The sequence below is a fragment of the Peromyscus maniculatus genome, chromosome 16 (genome assembly GCF_049852395.1).
Source record: "Peromyscus maniculatus bairdii isolate BWxNUB_F1_BW_parent chromosome 16, HU_Pman_BW_mat_3.1, whole genome shotgun sequence".
NCBI lineage: Eukaryota > Metazoa > Chordata > Mammalia > Rodentia > Cricetidae > Peromyscus > Peromyscus maniculatus.
The window spans coordinates 33,274,187-33,292,067 of record NC_134867.1 but is presented as its reverse complement, the minus strand read 5'-3'; the positions used below and the strand labels follow the sequence as shown (position 1 = coordinate 33,292,067).

Sequence of the window (17,881 nt, the reverse complement as noted above, 5' to 3'; positions counted from 1 at the left end):
TGCTTTCCAAAGTAAACCAAGACACAAGCCAAGTTTACGAAACTTATCTGGTAAGTATTAGTTTGTACAACTATTAAGCTTTTAAATTCTAAAGTCAAAATTGTGTAGCTACACTTTAAATTCTACATCTGAAAGAACATGGATATTATGACCTTCATCTTCCTTGTTGTCCAGTGCTCTCCATATGCCTAGTCCTTTTCCAAACACCTTATATGTATTATCTCCTTTAATCTTTATGGGATCTTTAATTGGTTGGTATTATCATATTTTGAAAATAGCTCTTTTAAAGAGAAGTGGAATGATTTGCTTAAGGTTATACAGCTAGTGTGAATATCTAGTTAAGCAGATATTCAAACCAAGGATCTTGGATACCAGGGTCCACATGTTTTGTGGTAATATCTCGAATAGTCAAGGCTACCTAGAAGACCACTTTCATTTCTCTTATAAGATGATTTCCCACATACCAGTAAGTAATGATGAGACATGGGACCTCAGAATTAAAAAAAATACATACACAAGTCATTGTCAAATAAGCGACAAGGAATTAGAGACTTACTGGACCAATTCTGCGTGTGGTATAGTTGATCGGCAATCCACCAACATACAGCATCCCCACAACATCCAGGATATCAGCTTTCTTGGGACTGATGGTTTGGTTGGAAGCATCATCAACATACAGAGTTCCTTCTTGCTTCACTCTCATAATCTTAATCTACAAAGGGGAGGAGGCATCATTAACATCAATCTTGAACACAAACACAAGACACAGAACTTTCCTGGTATTTCTGAGGGAAAACAATATCCTTGATGTGCTAAGCCCATAATACAAGTGAAAGCAAGTATATTTTACAGAGCATAGCAAATGCTGTCATTGAATATATTTTTTTCTGATAATTTTTTTAGCTAAAATTCCAGAAATAGAAATAGAAATATATGCTTCAGAGGTGGATGTGTCATAAAGAACTTGGTAGACTAACAGCTCTGCTTTGAGCTGAGAGAGATACAAATGCCATTTTATTATTATTATTATTATCACTATTAATTGAAACAAGTTCTCACTGTACAGCCTAGGTTGGCTCTGAACTCAGGATTCTGTTACCCCAGTCCCCCCAGTGCTGGTATGAGAAGCATGCATCATTGCACTCAGTTTCCATGTCTACCTTTAGTAGTGTGTTAAGTTGGATGAGCAAAGCCCGGGATCCTCATTGAACTTCATGTATGCCTATTAAGCCCTCCTTGTGAAAAGTTTTAGGAAGGAAGATCAGGGAAGGGGAGGGGCGTTGCCATTCCTGGAGCAGCTGATTGGTCTAAAGTCAGGGAGGGAGCGTAAACCTGAGATCTGCTGAAATCATGACAGGAGAAATGGGAAAGGGGAGGAATGTTAGGCTTGGGGAGTCTGCATTCAGCCAAGGGAAGATGGAGGCCTTTAATGTTGGGGCACTCTAAGAGCAACTTAGGGCAGGATTAGAACAATATAAGACCACACTTCAAACATCTATTCTGATTTATGAAGTAATTTTTTTTTAACTTTCACAAATGAAATCTGTCCTAACTATTAAGGTTTATTATTCTACATAAATTGCCTTTACTAATCTCAACTTGGTGGTCCAACAATATGTCATTCCCCTCCCCCCACCAAGTGTTTATTTATTCTTCTATTAGCCAGAGAACAGAAGAAACCTTAGCATGACCTCCCTCCTCAGGAGTCACACTTGCTATTTTGAAGGTCCCAAGCAAAAAAGATCTCATAGCTTCTGTCTGGGGATAACAAACTGATTGACCTGCGGTTTGTATTGAAATTCTATTCTCTTCCATTCTTTGGCTTTCTCTCTGACATGACAAGCCAAAGCAGGTTAATCCATCACACCCAACATCTAATAATATTGCACTCTGAAAATTAAACATTTCATTGGTCTACCTAGGGAAACTTTACTTAATAGGGTATCACAGGTGCAGAGACAAAATTTGAGCTTTTGTTTTAATCAGGCCACATATTACCTACTTGCTGTCTTGCCAAAGAGGAACAAGTTGGCAAATGAGCCTTCTGTGCCTACAATAGCACCAGTTTCTGGATGTAAGGCCAACGTTTAAAGTTGTTGCAAATGACTGTTGGTGGAAATGGTACCTCGGGGCCCCTTAAACTTGGTATTGCAGAGATTTCCAGCCTCCTGGTTTTTCAGATCAAAATGTGCTGGGGTGAGGGCTAAGTCTTAGAGCCCATCTTAATGTTGCCAACTTTTGCCTTGGCCGCATATTATTTCTTAGTAGAGAGGGATGCATAGTCTTGGAATAAACATTATTTCTCTAAGCTGAAAACAAAAGCATCATAATGAACACACTGTGTTGTCCTCAGATTCTCACTTAAGCCAATGGAACCATCTTCAATTACCTGGCCCTGTTTTGTGCACAGATGCTTGGGGACCACAGTTATATAGCAATGACAGGACTCTAGGATCACAATGAGCTCATATGGTGAAGCAGAAACCTACTCGGGTCTAAACACGTTCTTAAAGCTCTAGCCACTGTACACACCACTGGCCACTTGTGCAGTCTCTGCCAAATTTCTGTAACCCTAGAGTTAGGGTCTGCATTGACAAATCAGTAGTGGTAGGGGAAGGTCCAGGATGTCTCCAGGACCCTTCTTAGAATAACCCAGGGACTGTTACCTTGTGCCACTGGCCATCGTTGATTCTGGTGGGGATCATAGTGCTAGTGTTTCCACTTCCCAAGTCATAACTGAAGTAGGGGAATCCATTTCTCAGTTGGACAGTAGCAAAATCGGCATGATTGATCCGAGCCATGTAAAAGAGTAAGCCTGATTCAGCTTCGGTTCGCACTTCCAATTCAATTGTGAGGCTGTGAGATGCAAATGTGGAAAGGAATCAGAAAACTAAGAGCACTATTAGGCTGTGAAAAAGTGGTATCATATGAGGGCATGCACATTGATGAAGGATATAAAATCTGTAACGGGGGCGGGGCGGAGGGGGGTGTTTCTAGGGTTATGAATCTCCTGCATATAAGCTCAAAGCAAACAGAATTCTATTTTCTACTTCATTCAGTAGATGAAAAACAAACAATCCTCTAACACTAGGGATTTTTACACGTAGTTGATTAGGCTTGATTAAATGTGAATATTCAGTGCTTTGATGATTGGTTCCCATGTCATGCTCCAGAAGAATACATACCGGTTTTTAACTTTGGTGTCATCAAAGGCAAGGGCGATGTGGCTGTTTTTGGAAAGCCCAAACTGCCTGCTCCCTGCCAGAAGAGCTGGTTCTGATTCTGCAACACAGGGGCCCTGAGAAAGACCAAGGACAGGAGATGAGATCGCAGCCTTTTGCAAACAGACACTGCTGCGGTCTGCGTGTTCATATCTGTTCCCTTCCTGACTTTGAACAATGCAGAATTCCTCAAGAACAACCCCCTCCTCCTGCCCCCCCCCACTCTTCTCTGCAGCCTGCAGCACACACAGGTGCTTATGAAGTGCTCAGTGAATTTGAACGAGTGCTCCTTAGCCACAGTCTGGAATTGCTGAAGGGATGTGTTAAAAAAAAAAAATGTATCGATACATTCATATTTTCCTTACTCTCCAAGGGAAACATGGTTGATATTTCTGGGGAAATTGCATTTTCTTTTCCACATTTACTTCACTGATGAGGAGTTTTGTTTTCAGAAGATGGAACAGGGAGAATTATGGGAAAGCCACGTGGATTGTAAGAGTAGAAAAATGTGTTCCTTCTTGCCCTCCCCATTTCCATTTCCCACTACAGTATTTTTTTTTTCCTCGAAAATTATCAGTCCACTAGAAGGTTGCCGTAAATTTAGAATTTCAAGATGGTGTATCTAAACCTGCAAGTCAGCCCATTCAGGGCCTTAGCTAGTTGCTAGGCAACCAGCATGAGGTTTTTTTTTTTTTTTCTTTTTTTTTAAAATGCAACCCACCATACAGCATTTCCACTGCTGCCATTCAAAGATCAGCTTCCTAGGGTGATTGAGAGGGGCAACTAGGCACATAGAAGCGCAGTTACTAGCTTTAATACTACACTGTCACCACCTGGAAATTCATAATAATTTTTGATGAAGGGGCCCTGCCTTTCCCCTTTGCACACGGCCTCGCCAATCACATAAACAAACCTGGCAATTTGGACCATAATGCACAGCTCAGGAAACGGGGCTTCTCAAATGACAAAAGCCACAGGCCTTCTCCTCATCCGTTCTCTATTTTCACAGGCTAGCTTGCTGTACAGGTGGCTGACGGAGTCGTTGAGAACACAGGCTACGCGAGAGTCCATAACAATAACGTGCACCCTTGCACGCACACATCTGCTTTTCAGATCTGAGATTAATAGCTACGAAAGGGCAGCTGCCCCAGCCAACGCTGACTAAGCAGGGCCTCCCAAACAGCCCGGGGCAGGCTTTTGATGAGGGGTGTTCTTCTCCAGCAGAGTATTTCAGACATGACTCATCAGCACCTAGGACATTTTTATGCAAGGAAAAGCCTTATTCTCTTTTCTCTCGAGCTTAGTCAAAGGCACTGCTATGCCGCAGCAGGTAAAAGGGCTTAAAAGTGTTTTGAAAGCTCTAAAATTGGTCTTTCTGGAGGTAGATCCTTTTCTGCCTCCCAGGAGATGGTCAGTTTCGAAGAGAAGCCTGGCCGAAATTCGTACAGCTATGCAAAGGCCCAGTGGGTAGGGCAGGATAATTCTATTCACAACACCCAGCAGTACTGTCCTTATTACATGGCCAACAAAGAAAGCCCAAATGGAAAGCCTTCGGTGCCTTAATGTCCTGTCCCACAAAGGCCACGAATAGAATAAGGATCATTTATCAGGCTTTCAGGGGTATTTCCTGTACAGAGGACCTTCTCAGCAAATATCATAATGTGTAGCCTTTCTTATAATTCTCTAAGAGAATCTATATGTTGTGAGTTCTTGGGAACAGATTTTACCAGAACACCTAAACTTTTAGCTCTGAAAACAGATATTGAAAAGCCAATGGATGCCAAGGAATTAGGAACCAATAATGCACAGCCTGAAGAAATCCACTAGTAGGTAATGCTCCTGTTACTACTGCTGCGGCCACTTATCCATTCACCAAAGGACACCAAATAATACTCTAATATGTCGTTTTCTAATATGACCTTTTGAGTGATCGGGATGACAGTTGTAAAGATTAGGTATTTTGTTAGTGGTATGTTTTGGACAGCCTTTGTCTTTGAATGTCATGTGGTAGCCGAACCCCATGACTGTCTGTTGGGAGACTGGGCAGGTATAGAACAGGTCGCCACTGACCATGGAACTATTATTAAATTTTCTAGACAGTCATTTTAGAAACACTTGAAGTTGGAAGGGATTTAGTCCAGGTCCTTTGACTTCAATGTCATTTTATAGCATGACTCCCTAGGCAAGAGGAGAACACTGTCAGAGACCAGCTTCATGTCTGTATAAGGGGGATAATCAAGAAGATCAGTGAGTACAAGAGTGTCCTCAGATTGCTCAAAGTCATAGAAGCGAGTGGTAACAAGCCCATCCTCTAACAGGCCAGCCCTGCGTTACCGCCGATTGTTGACAGGATGCATACCCTGTATATCACCTCAGTAAACAGACCCATAATCTATATCCCTTCATAAAACTGGTCCTTGGCAAAGGATAGAGGTGTGTCTGTGGTGGTTTATGTGAGTATTTATCTACCTTAGGATTTAAATGTTAAAAAAAAAAAATTCTCTTCCAAGACAATGTTTCCCTGCGAATCCACACATCTCCCCTTGCTTGGCTTCACTGGATCTTGCCAAATCTCCATCACTTTGGGGGGGGGGGTCTGATGTTAGGGTGGGTCCAGGGTCCACTCCAGAGGTTTGCCTGCTGTGGTAGGGGCTTCCTTTCCTCCCTGCTCTTGGAGAGAGGGTAGACCTGCTCTTAGTGTAGCTTAGCTTATTTTTCCCTTTCCAACCTTCTAAGTGGGGGAATACCTGAGAGCAACTAGCAAATGGTTCTTCTCATGGAATGAAGCCATCTCATCAGGAAGGACATTTTCAAGCCAGTCCTCCATAGAAACCTAAGCTAAGCAAGAGCAGTTGGAGGAATGGCCAAAGCACAGCTTGCTTTTTTTCCTTTTCTTATTCCTCTCAGCTGATGAGGGCCCGAGAGAGGTCTTTTCCTGTATTTTGGAAACACTGACCTCTGAAACGTGTTAAAACAACAACAATAATAATAATTAAAAAAAAAAAAATCAGCCTCAACAGAGGCTCATCCATCTCAGCATGTTACACTTCTGCCACCTGGTGGTGATGCTTGATAATACATGTAATGTACGGGAAAAGGTGATAAAGGACCAAAAAAAAAAAAAAAAAAAAAAAAAAAAAAAAAAAAAAAAAACAGCTTTGTCTCTGCTTTGTAGAGGATAGTTCTTAGGCACACAGGGATGTGGGAGGCTCAGGGGAGTAGTGTATCTGTTGATGAGGGTGTGAAGTGGCTTGAAAGGATTCTGAAGGGAGCCATGTTTCCTGGCTCCATCCTCACAAGGCAAGAGGTCAGTTGTCATGGCAAACCTTCCCGTGGTTAAACTTCAGGTCAGAATAAAGCTGCGGTCGTTTCCAATTCCTGATGCAAAGTTGACACTTGGAAATAAATGATAAAATCCAAGGCAGCATATCATTTCTTGGTAATCCTACTTTGACTTTAGATCGCTGTAGAGCAGAGATTTCAACGGTGTTTATCCAAATGGACACCAAATGATGACTCATGCTAAAAGTTGTGTAATTTTCTTCCTCTATGAGTCAATGATCCCACTAATAAGTGTGGGCTCAACTCCCATCTGATCCTTGCTTTTGATGATCACTGTGGGTGAATACTAAATAGGTACTTTTGCAGCATCAACTTTAATGTCCTGACTTATACAATACCTCCTGCTGTGTTTGTTGAGGCACTGAATCATGTTACCTCCTTGTATGTGAGCTCTTTGGTGGGGATGGGGTCTTTCCAGTGATATGCCTTAAGTCAGGTTCCTTGGAGTGTGGAGGATGTGCATTTATCCTTTAACTACATGTCAGTGCCCAATTGATTTATCCTATGGCTTCAACTGTACATAGCTTTTAAAGTTGTAGCATTGATGTTGCCACAGGGATCACTTTCCATTGCTCTGTTTTTTTTTTTTTCCTCTTCAGCTCACTTCTTCTCTTCAATTCCCAAAGAGACCTTATCAGAACTCTTCATTTCTACCAGAACTTAGATGTGCTACATTCAACACTCCAGGAAGATTCAAATAAAAGGAATCAGCCAACTTGTTGTATGCCAATCCTCATGGGCTGTGCTTTTCAGGAAGGCTTGGGATCAACAGTGCACACTTGTCCCATTTGAACACATCAATATATTTCTGTATTGATAAGCCCAGATACTTACCTATTCCATCACTGTCATTCTAGATGAGAAATATTCACAAATATAACACGCAAGGAATCTCTACCTCCCCCTCTCCCGATATTAGTGGGCTAAATAATCAGAAAAAAATACAAGGGGCTGCTAGATTCTGGCACTGTGAAATGAGATAACATGATAACATACAGGAAATATTGTATAATCTAGGATGGTGGACCACATAATAACTACAGGGTTGACATATCCATTTCACAGGGCAGGGCTGTCCCCGGGGTACTTTTCAATTAGCCTGAAGCCTAGTGAATGTTTTCTTTGTACTCTAAGTGGCTGGCAAGGTAGGGGTGAAGAGTATAAGGAAGATAAGGATGGCCAGGAAGGACAGGGGCTCCTGTCAGTCAAGAATATGAGGCTTGCAGATAGTTCTTACTTCCAAGATCAACCTGTAGCGATTTTAAAAATCTAAAAGAATTGAGAATTAAAAATAGATAGAAACAAGTTCCAAAAAGCATTTAATTCTTGAGTTTGAAATTGATTATAATTAGAACACTCATCAGCACCCGAGGGCTCCTAGTATGTTGGTTCACCTTGGAAGTGTGGAAGGTTAGACCAACTAGTTCTCACAGAAGGAATAATAGTATGGTGGGGTGTTAGCACAGGCTAGGCCTTTTTCTAGGTATTTTACGGACAGTATGTAACTCCGCACCTAATGACCTTCAACGCTAGGTGTCCTGACTGTCACTGCATTACTTCACACTCAGAGAGGACCTCACCTGCACAGCTCAGTGAGCAATGGTAGGTAGCCTCATCATCCCCTCTCTGTTCCTCCCTAGGTAGCCATGGTGATATTAATCTTACATTTATTGGGCTTTTGATAAATATGTTTTATAAAATAAATTACTAAATTGTTAACTTTAGTCACTTCTAAAAAGATTGTTTTCCAAAAAAGGAAAGAAATAAACCCACTTAAAATGGATAATATACAAAATTAAAGTGGACAATGTGTATCATATGAAATAGGAGCCAAACCTCTAAAATACAATTCTGCTTGGTGCGATGGTGTACACCTTTATTTCCAACACTTGTAAGGCAGAGGCAGGTGGATCTCTGTCAGTTTGAGGCCAGCCTGGTCTACAGAGTGAGAATCTGTTTTAAAACAAACAAACAAACAAACAAAAAAATCATGAAGTTGGAAAGTCCTAAAACAATTCTGACCCTCCAGTCACAGATATGTAGGAGGAGAAATAGTAGATGGAGTTCAGGACTCTATTAGTTGTTTGTATAATCTGAGTCCACACTGCAACTTCTCTCATGGGGTCACGGAAGAGTTAGGATTCTGTGCTGAGGTGAATTAGAAGTAAATATTGTTGCTCTTGCAAAGGATCCTAGCACCCACATGAAGGTTCACAACCATACTTTAGAAATAGATCCAGTTCTAAAGGATCTATTTCTTTCTCCTGAACTTTGAGTGCATCACGTGGTGCACAGACATACATGCAGGCAAATACTCATACATATTAAAAGATAAATACTTTATAAAGGAGTTGGGATTTCCAAGATCTTTTCTACCCATGATACAGTTCTTTCTTGATCTACAAGTTGGGCTGCTCCTCAAGCCCTTGACATCAGTCATGTCGACTAAGCGCAGTGTTGTGTTTTTGAAAAAGTTAAAGCATTTTTGCTAAGAGAAAATGAAAACCGGAATTAGAATAAGAGGTTCCAAGAAAACTCATTTGTAAAAATCTACATGTTTCTAAAAACAGTGCTCTTCAGAAAGCAGAGTGGTGTGCTTGAGGGACCCCTTAAAGCCAAGTTTGTAGGATTTACAGGAATATCCTAGACTCGAATGGGTTGTATAATAGGACAGAAGCACAAGGGGATACTAGGTTCTGGCACTGTGTCAAGTGAGATAACATGTGGGAAATGCTTTCTAACTTTGGATGGCTGACAATGCATTAACCACAGATTGGGCTATCCATTTCACAAGGAAAAATGAGGGGCTCTGTAGAGACTACCAATGATCTTCTCTATCCAAACAAACCAACACACAAAGATGAAGACCTACTGATAAGAAGCTTCAGGGGGTTTTGCTTGACCAAATATGACAACTAATTAAGAGGCATCCTATTGACGCATCTGTTGGAAGAATCCATGTAGCAGTGGTACTCCAGGGAGAAATCACCCTACTTGACCAAGGGCTTCCTGTTATTTACTGGTAACTCTAGGCATTTCTTTTTGTAAAGACTGGGATAACAATACTTCTAACTATATATAAAATAATATCTTATAAAAATAAAATCCCAATTTTCAAGTTCCACATACACCATACCCTTTGATTATTATATCATCACAAGAATCATGATTATAATATACTCATTATTGTTAATTCATTATAATAACTCTAGTAGTGTAAGACTCATTTTTCAAAAGCTTAAATGTTGATCGTTGTACATAATCAGTTTTTCTGAATGATGACTATTTGGCCTGTCATGTAATAATAATTTTCAGGGACAAGGAAACAGTTAGAGAATAAGCTAAAGGAGAGAATGCTGTGTCCAAGTGTTTTCAAAAATCTTTACTTAAGACCACACATGCTCTAAATTTCATTAGATGTGGGCCACAGCTGTGATCGATGTCTATGCTCCTGGGTGCAGTGAGATAGACCATCTCTGATGTAATGGTGAGACTGTAAGCTGTAGTAACTTCTGGAAAAAGCAATTTTGACATATATGAGAGCCTTAGATGTACCCATGTTTTGGCTTCATAGTTTCCTACTGGAAATCTAATACAATAATGAGTAATGGTGAGTTTAATTCTCAGATGTACTTGGTTGTTTATAGTTTCTAATAGTGAAAACTGGAACCCCATTAGCAGCCCTCAATGGGCTAGTCAAAGTACAACGAATTGTAAAGGCGAAGTGTTGTGCTCATTTGCAGCCAGTTTCAGGGTCTGATCTAATGGATTAAAATCACCATCCTGACACTGACCAGTTGTTTGCGTGAACTCCAGAGTTACTTTAGATAGCCAATTCTTATCCAATCTACTGAAAATGGGTGTCAGTTTGGAGTTCACAGAGCTGTTATGAGAACTACACATCACATTGGATAGAATTTGTTTGGCTAGAGGTGGGCACATAGTTAAGTCTTGAAAACAGCAAGTAGAATTATTCGTATATGCTTAGTCTATTTCAGGCAGTTAGAAACTATCTTCTAAAATTCTGATGGCATTTGACAGCTGGGCTGTTAATATCCTCACTTTGCAAGTTAGGGTCCTGGCCTTGATTGCTAAGCAGCTTTCCTACATTCACTCAGATGGTTGGCTTGAGAGCTGGGACTGGGGCATGGGTTGGTGACTAGATCTAAGGATTTCATGAAGGATATCCCACCTCTTATAATGTGGCATATTTTGTGTGACTCCATCTCCCTCCCTCTCCCTCCCTCTCCCTCCCTCCCTCCCTCCCTCCCTCCCTCCCTCCCTCCCTCCCTCCCTCCCTCTCTCTCTCTCTCTCTCTCTCTCTCTCTCTCTTTCTCTCTCTGTATGTGTGTGTTTGTGTATGTGTGTGTATGCATGCGTGTGTGAACAATAGAAATCATGTCAGACACAGACATACGTCTATGTGATATTTACACACAGTTGCAGTTATGCATTACCAGTTTTCAAAATTAAAACCACAAATTATATGAGATTTATGTGTAAAATTCAAAGGGACTGCACACTGGCATGATTATCTCTGTTATTGGTATTATGAATGGCTTTGAATCTGGATTCTGATACCCTCTGTCCTCTTCAATTTTTCAAAGGAAAATCAGTTCCAGTTTGTGAACATCAAAATTAAAGGGAAAGATATGAAGATAAAAGCAACCCAAAGAAGAGGTGAGAAGGCCAGGTTTTTATAGACAGGTTCCTGTTGACAGAGTCTACTAAATCCCTTGAACAACTTCATTCTGGAAATGACTCAAACTTGAAGGTTCAAAAGCAGTGTCTATGTGAACACTTACATGTACCAGAGTGGGGGCAGGTGAAGGGAAGGCAGGGACAGGTACTGGCTGAGGCTGGAGGATGACTTCAGCTGGAACTGCATCTTCTTCATCCTCACGGGGCTTCTGGTAGGCGCAGCGGCCAATGTCAGCATTTTTGAAGGCGACAGGCTGTGCGAAGTCCATGGGGCTAGTCAAATACAATCAAAATGAAAGTTGTTTTTCTTATTTTTCATTGTCTTCTTCCTGAACAATTAAATCAGTCCCCAGCTCTGACTTGAAATGGTCAGGGTAGAATTTCAGGTCTAAATTAACGGTATTCATAGCCCCTTCCCTACTGTGGTTTTAGATAATATGGATGCTACAAGCGACCCTCATAATGAATGAAGAGCAAACAGGCAGCAGAATTGAAAGTCACTTACACAGAGTTAATAACAAGATTCCACACACAGCCTTCGAAAGCAGGGATATTCCTGAGTGGGGAAGGCTGAAATTCAGGGGGCGCGCCCCCGACAAAGAGCTTTTTCACTTCGATGGGCTGCTCCACCGTCAGGTTTTGTGTGTGTCTTCTGTCTTCATCAACTTGAACAGTGAAGATGCTGAAAAAACATTTAAAGATAACAAATATCCAGCGCCGTTAGAAACACCTTTCCCGCCACCTCTTACTCTCTGCTCGCAGAAATTAATTTTCCTATTATGCTGTCATGATTACTATTGTTGGAAAGAAGTCTAGCTGGCTTTGAACTCATTCTCTTTCTGCCTCAACCCTCTGAGAGCTAGGAGTTTGCAAGCATGTCCCATGGCACTCTGATCTCCCGTGGCTTTCAAGACTGCCCAGATTACATGATTAGGACCTCTACACCAAGCAACTAACAAACACCATTGTTTTCTCGGACTTTGTCTCATGCCTTGCTCATTAACTTGTACTGAAAGTTTACTGAAACTTGGTAATCAAGCAGCTGGGACACGCGTCTCTGATGCAGGTGGCAACACAGGTTTGCAACCCAATGCACATTCTGTGAGAACAGAGGCCTCGGGGCTGTATGGCAATGTCTAATCGGATAAGGATCTGTGAGTTTGGCACAGCGTGGGGCTGCATTTTGTCTGGCTCTTTATGTCCTGGTTTGTGCTAGCTATTATCTTCTTGCTAGGGGACAAACTGTCCTCCCGAGAGCTTAGATTGCAGGAATCAACAGCAAACACTTACAGTACATTTTATAAAGAATGTAGCTGCTGGCTTTTGAATTGAAGAGGCAGGCCAGAACACCAAGCTAATTGTTCCTTGCAGTGATTTTCCTCAGTGGCTGTTTCATTAATTTCCCTAATTTGCTTATGAGTGATTACTCACACACTACTAATTGAGAACTGCATACTACTTATTCACAACAATCCTTGGATCCAGGGGCAAAGAACCAAGACACGGAGTTCTAATGATGAAAACGACCAAAGGCATTTTCTATTTTTCTTTGTACAAGCAGGTTTGGAGCTTGGTTCCCAACAGTAATCACAATGCTGCTCGTCATTGTGGATGGACTGTAAATGGATTATAGAGAACTTAGCTCTTATCTGAAGATGAGATCTAAGTGCCCAGGTGCAAACTCAGCCTTAAAATGCCATATTACCTGATTTTGTTAGAAGTAGTGGGAAGAAAGAGAGGGAGGGAGGGAGGAGAGAGGGAGGAATAGAAGGGGAGGGGAGGGGGGGACATCAAGGTGAGCAAGCTGGAAATAATAAATTAACACAAGTCAGGACTTGGAACTGAGCAGTGGATCTACTTTGGTCTAATTCCAGCATAGGAAAATAGAACAAAATAAACTTTGTCATGGCCCAAAATGTTCAGGGGATTAGAGGCACAAGCAAGACTTTGTTTACAGAAGGAAACTAGTGAGAACTTTGTTTTAAAAGAAGAGGCTTGGAAGAAGATGTTGGCAAAACCCAGGAGGTTCAACGTTACTGCTCAGTGTTGGACGGGAGACATCCACTCATGTCCAGGTGTGAGTGACTCACTGAGATGCACCTTCTCCCAGCCAGGGTTCTCTTGCTGAAGCCCTGTTTTTTCCTAAGGCATTGAACAGTGCTCCCAAGGATTTAGCTGGAGATTAGTGAGGGATGTCCATTGAGAGGAACTTTCTGGTCTTGATTAGAGTGTTAAGGAACTGGGGGCCCTTCTCTCTCTAAGGTAGGTTCTCCAATCATCCTGTTCTGCCTGGGGAACACAACAACAGGCCTTACTCGGCTGAAATGCAGAAGGAATGTGAGGCTTTAGGAGGGCCAGACTGGAATTCAGTATTAATGTGGCGTCTTCCTAGCAGCGTGACCTTGGGCAAGTTATTTAATCATGCTTAGTTTCATTTTATTCATTTATAAAATGGAGATTAAAAACCCTCACTTCAAACAGTGGAATACATTAATTAAGAGATTGCCCCGAGGCTGTGGTACATAATAAGGGCAATGCTAGAAGACTACAGTTGATTTTTTTCTTGCATTTTATATTTGAGAAACATTAAATATAAATAATTGATTTAGTTCCTTTTCAGATAAGGGCACTAACAATGTTTCCATTCTGATGTGACAATCTGTTTTAATTTTATTATTTTTACAGATTTATTTTATTATTTAATTATTTGTATGTATGTGTGTCTCTGTGTAGGTATATTCGAGTATGAGTGCAGGAGCCTATGGAATCCAGAAGATGGCACTAGATGCCCAGGAGCTGGAGTTATAGATGGTTGTGAGCTATATGATATGGGTGCTGGGAACCAAACTTTGGACCTCTTACAAAAGCAGTATGTGTTCTTAACCACTGAGATATCTTTCCAGCCCCTCATTTATAACTTTTAACTGATAGGCTACTTCATGCAAAACACTATGGTAAACACTCATCCCCTATTAGTACTGTGATATGTTAGCTGATTATTTTCTTTGATAATTTCAGTGGTTGATTCTCACAGTCCCATAATTATTTTATTTCTTGTACTTTTTTCCTTACTTATTTGCAAAATGGGTCCAATAATTTTCAAGTCACCAGCAATTGTGTATGTGGAGGAAAGTATTAACTGAATATTTGTAATTTACATGAAAAATAAAATATTTTTAATTGACATATATTGAATGCTATAGAGACAATGCTTGGAATGTCTGAATCATGGTCTCTGGAAGTCCTAACTTCTTAAAATCTCCCAAGTTGATGGTCTTTAGCCATATTCTGTACCTGTCTGTGTACCAAGCTTTCACAGAGAACAGAATCCACTCAGGCCTTTATCCCAGTAACTCAAGGCGCTATTTCAGGCCTTAGGATTTCAAAGTTTTTATTCAGTTTGAGCTGATGTCCATGGTAGTAGTCTCCAGGGGAAAGATTAAAATCAAGGCAGTCACAGAAGGAAGGGTCCCTGAGTGCCGGGAAGTGAGATAAGCAGATGATTGATGTGGATTCACTTTTGTTTTTTAAAGGAAGAGGTAGAAAAGGAGAGATTGGGGCGGGGGGTAGGGCTAAAAAGGAGCAAAAGGGGAGAGAACTTTTGTCTCACAACTTGCTGAAAATTTAAATAATTTAAGAATGTTACTACAGGGACCACAATATTCTGGAATTAAGGGAATGAAGTGATTGACATAGAGCATATAAAAAACATAAGGAGAAAGCAAGTATTTCCAAATTAGTAATAGCACGCCATACTCACTGTCTAGTAATATTAAATCTTTGAAGTCTCCACTGGGTAAGAAGAAACAGCAGACCAAGAGTAGATGGAATGTTAAGGCTGGTTACAACCGGTTTTTAAACCTGGCTTTTGTTTCTGCTATGTATGCAATTGAAGGCAAATTATGTAATGTTTTCTCATTTGGGATAAAAGGACATTAATACACTTCTCACACACAGTTTAAAATGATTAAAAAACAATCAGCCTGGAATCCAACACAGTGCACTCCTTAGAATTGCTATAGGAAGCAGTACAATGTTTCTGAGTGACGTTCGTGCACTCATTAGTAATGTCTGGTTAACCAGCTTCCTGTGTTTGCTTACAGAATAGACAATGACTGTGTTTTGACCTTAGGGTGCCAAGGAGGATACCATAGTAAATGGTTCCTGTTTTGGCACAGAATTAGATAACCACACAGTCATATGTCTAATACATCATTTCGTAACTAACAGTGAATGGCAAACCTGTTTGTTTATATGGCTAATTAACCGAGTGACCAGTTTTCAGGGATGTATTGTATACAGAGCTTAATCAAATGAAATTTGGATTGATGGCCAACAGCTGTGAAGGTGGCATAACAAAATACCCTTCTTGAAGAAACACCTGTTCAAAGGACACATTAATATAACAGGATGACACATATGGGAATTTCTAAACTCTTTCTCTTGAAAATAACATTCTTTTGGTGAATTTTGGTCACCTATATTTCCCAAATCTGTATTTGTTTGTGGAAATTATTTGAGATTTAAGGACTTGTAAAACATCCTTCCCACAGTGAGAAAGATTAATGTTTAGCAAATGGCCTAAAATCTAGATGAGAAGACATGTGAAATTGGTGTTCTAATGTGCTCCCCAAAATTTAAGTGAGAAAATCTAGTCTGTCTTCCCCCAACACCCCAGGCACCCTACAATACCTAGCTTTAAATAAGTAAAAGTTCTGAGTTGTCTGAATATTGATCACTCATTTTTTTCTTAATCATGGTTTCCAAACCTTTCAGTCTAGACACAACACAGATGCTTAGTATTAATTCAGCTCACAAACAAATGCTCTGTATCACAATAACAGAGCAAACCAAGGAAGGCTTTATTATTCACTGAGAAAACAAGAAACCTCGTTAGCTACCTAAACGGTTACCTCTACAAGAGGACAAATAGGAAATACAGACCTCCGATGTGTGAGTGCAGCTGCTTCTTTGGACCATTGCTGCACATTCATACTTGCTGCCCTCCCACATGCCCTCTGAGTTTTGAGGTTTCATCAGATTGGATTTCCAGTTCTCTTCTATGCCTTTGGTTTAATAAATGGATTGCTGGTCTGGAGGTCTGAGGCCCCCAAATCTCTGGGCTTCTGTTTTCTTTTCCTCTCATCCTCCTTCTGAACTAATTGCCTCTCTGAATTGTTACATAGTATTTTGATGAGGAACACAGACGACTTTCCCAACCAAGTAAATACAAAGTGTTGTGCAGAAATGAGAGATCAGTTTATATGCTTTAAGAATGATTCCCTGGCTCTGGATTAAGGACAAGTATCCTTGGAGATCTGTAGAGCAGTGACCACTATAGATGATTACAATGGCCACCATTCTCCTTTTCTACTTTGACCCACTTCTCCCAGAAAGCCACTACAGGGCCCTGCCGCCGCTTTAGGGGAACAAACAGAGATCAAAACACACCCGTAAGAGGCTCTGTAGGTCTCATAGCTACTGTCATGCTCCATAGGATTGATGGTGGCTTTCTTTCTTTTTTCTTTCCTTCCTTCTTTCTTTTTTCTTTCCTTCCTTCCTTCCTTCCTTCCTTCCTTCCTTCCTTCCTTCCTTCCTTCCTTCCTTCCTTCCTTCCTTCTCTCTCTCTCTCTCTCTCTCTCTCTCTCTCTCTCTCTCTCTCTCTCTCTCTCTCTCTCTCTCATTTATTATGTATACAGTGTTCTGCCTGCATGTATGCCTGCAGGCCAGAAGAGGGCACCAGAGCTCATTATTGATGGTTGTGAGCCACCATGTGGTTGCTGGGAACTGAACTCAGGACCTATGGAAGAGCAGCCTTTGAGCCATCCCTCTATCCCTCCAGCACCCGATGATGGGTTTCTAATCAGCTGTACTAACTAGTTTGAAATCTGAGTGAGCTAGCAGCAGCCAGAGGCTGCTGGCTTGACTTGACCTATTCTATGATTATCTTATTAGAGAAAAAGCTACTTGCAAGGTGCAGGGGAGTGACTGTTCTTTATCTCTAGCTGGAGAGGATGCATCGTGTGAAGGCGGTGGGAAGAACCACACAGAAGGGAAACTTAGTAATAGAATTCCTCAGGTCCCTGCCAATGAGGTTTCCCAAACACAAAATGCAAAGAAGAGGGCATCAGTGCATTGTCACCGTTTGGAGTATGTGGTCTGTCGCACACACAGGGAGGTTTGGGCAGAGAGCTGTGCTTGCAAAGGGAGTCCACATTAGACAAAGTAACAACACGTGCTCTACCCCCTCTTACCCTCTAGTTCTTTCCATGTGAACCGAATGTTCTCTCCCATCGTGAAACAGATTTGGCTCTGGTTTGATGACAATTTTCCTCATTGTTCGTGTCCCCGAGGAGAGATGCACTTCCAGACGGCCCTTGTTGAGGAATATGGCATAATAGGCCTGCAGTAAAAAAAAAAAAAGGTACTGAGGATTAAACAGGAGTTGTATCTGTGACAGCTGGAGTGGTTGATATCCTGTCACAAGCACAGAGAAGCCAGAAGAAGTCAGGTCCTGCTCTAACATTCTGCCTCACGCACTTGGAATAGGCTTTCTCATTGAAGCTGGAGCCAGGCTGGCATCCCTCGAGCCCCAGCAATAATCCCGTGTAAGAGGT

General features: G+C 41.2%; 1 protein-coding gene across 1 annotated transcript in view; it reads right to left on the bottom strand.

Moving 5' to 3' along the window:
• The window catches only part of Lama2 (laminin subunit alpha 2), a 571,985-nt gene that overhangs the window by 8,123 nt on the left and 545,981 nt on the right, over positions 1–17,881 (bottom strand). The window contains exons 54-59 of the mRNA XM_076552567.1: positions 17,519–17,667; positions 11,770–11,946; positions 11,369–11,537; positions 3,186–3,298; positions 2,667–2,856; positions 557–712 (exon numbers count right to left, since the gene is read on the bottom strand). Of these exons, the coding sequence (XP_076408682.1) occupies positions 557–712; positions 2,667–2,856; positions 3,186–3,298; positions 11,369–11,537; positions 11,770–11,946; positions 17,519–17,667 (954 nt within the window). The remainder of the gene's footprint in view (positions 1–556; positions 713–2,666; positions 2,857–3,185; positions 3,299–11,368; positions 11,538–11,769; positions 11,947–17,518; positions 17,668–17,881) is intronic.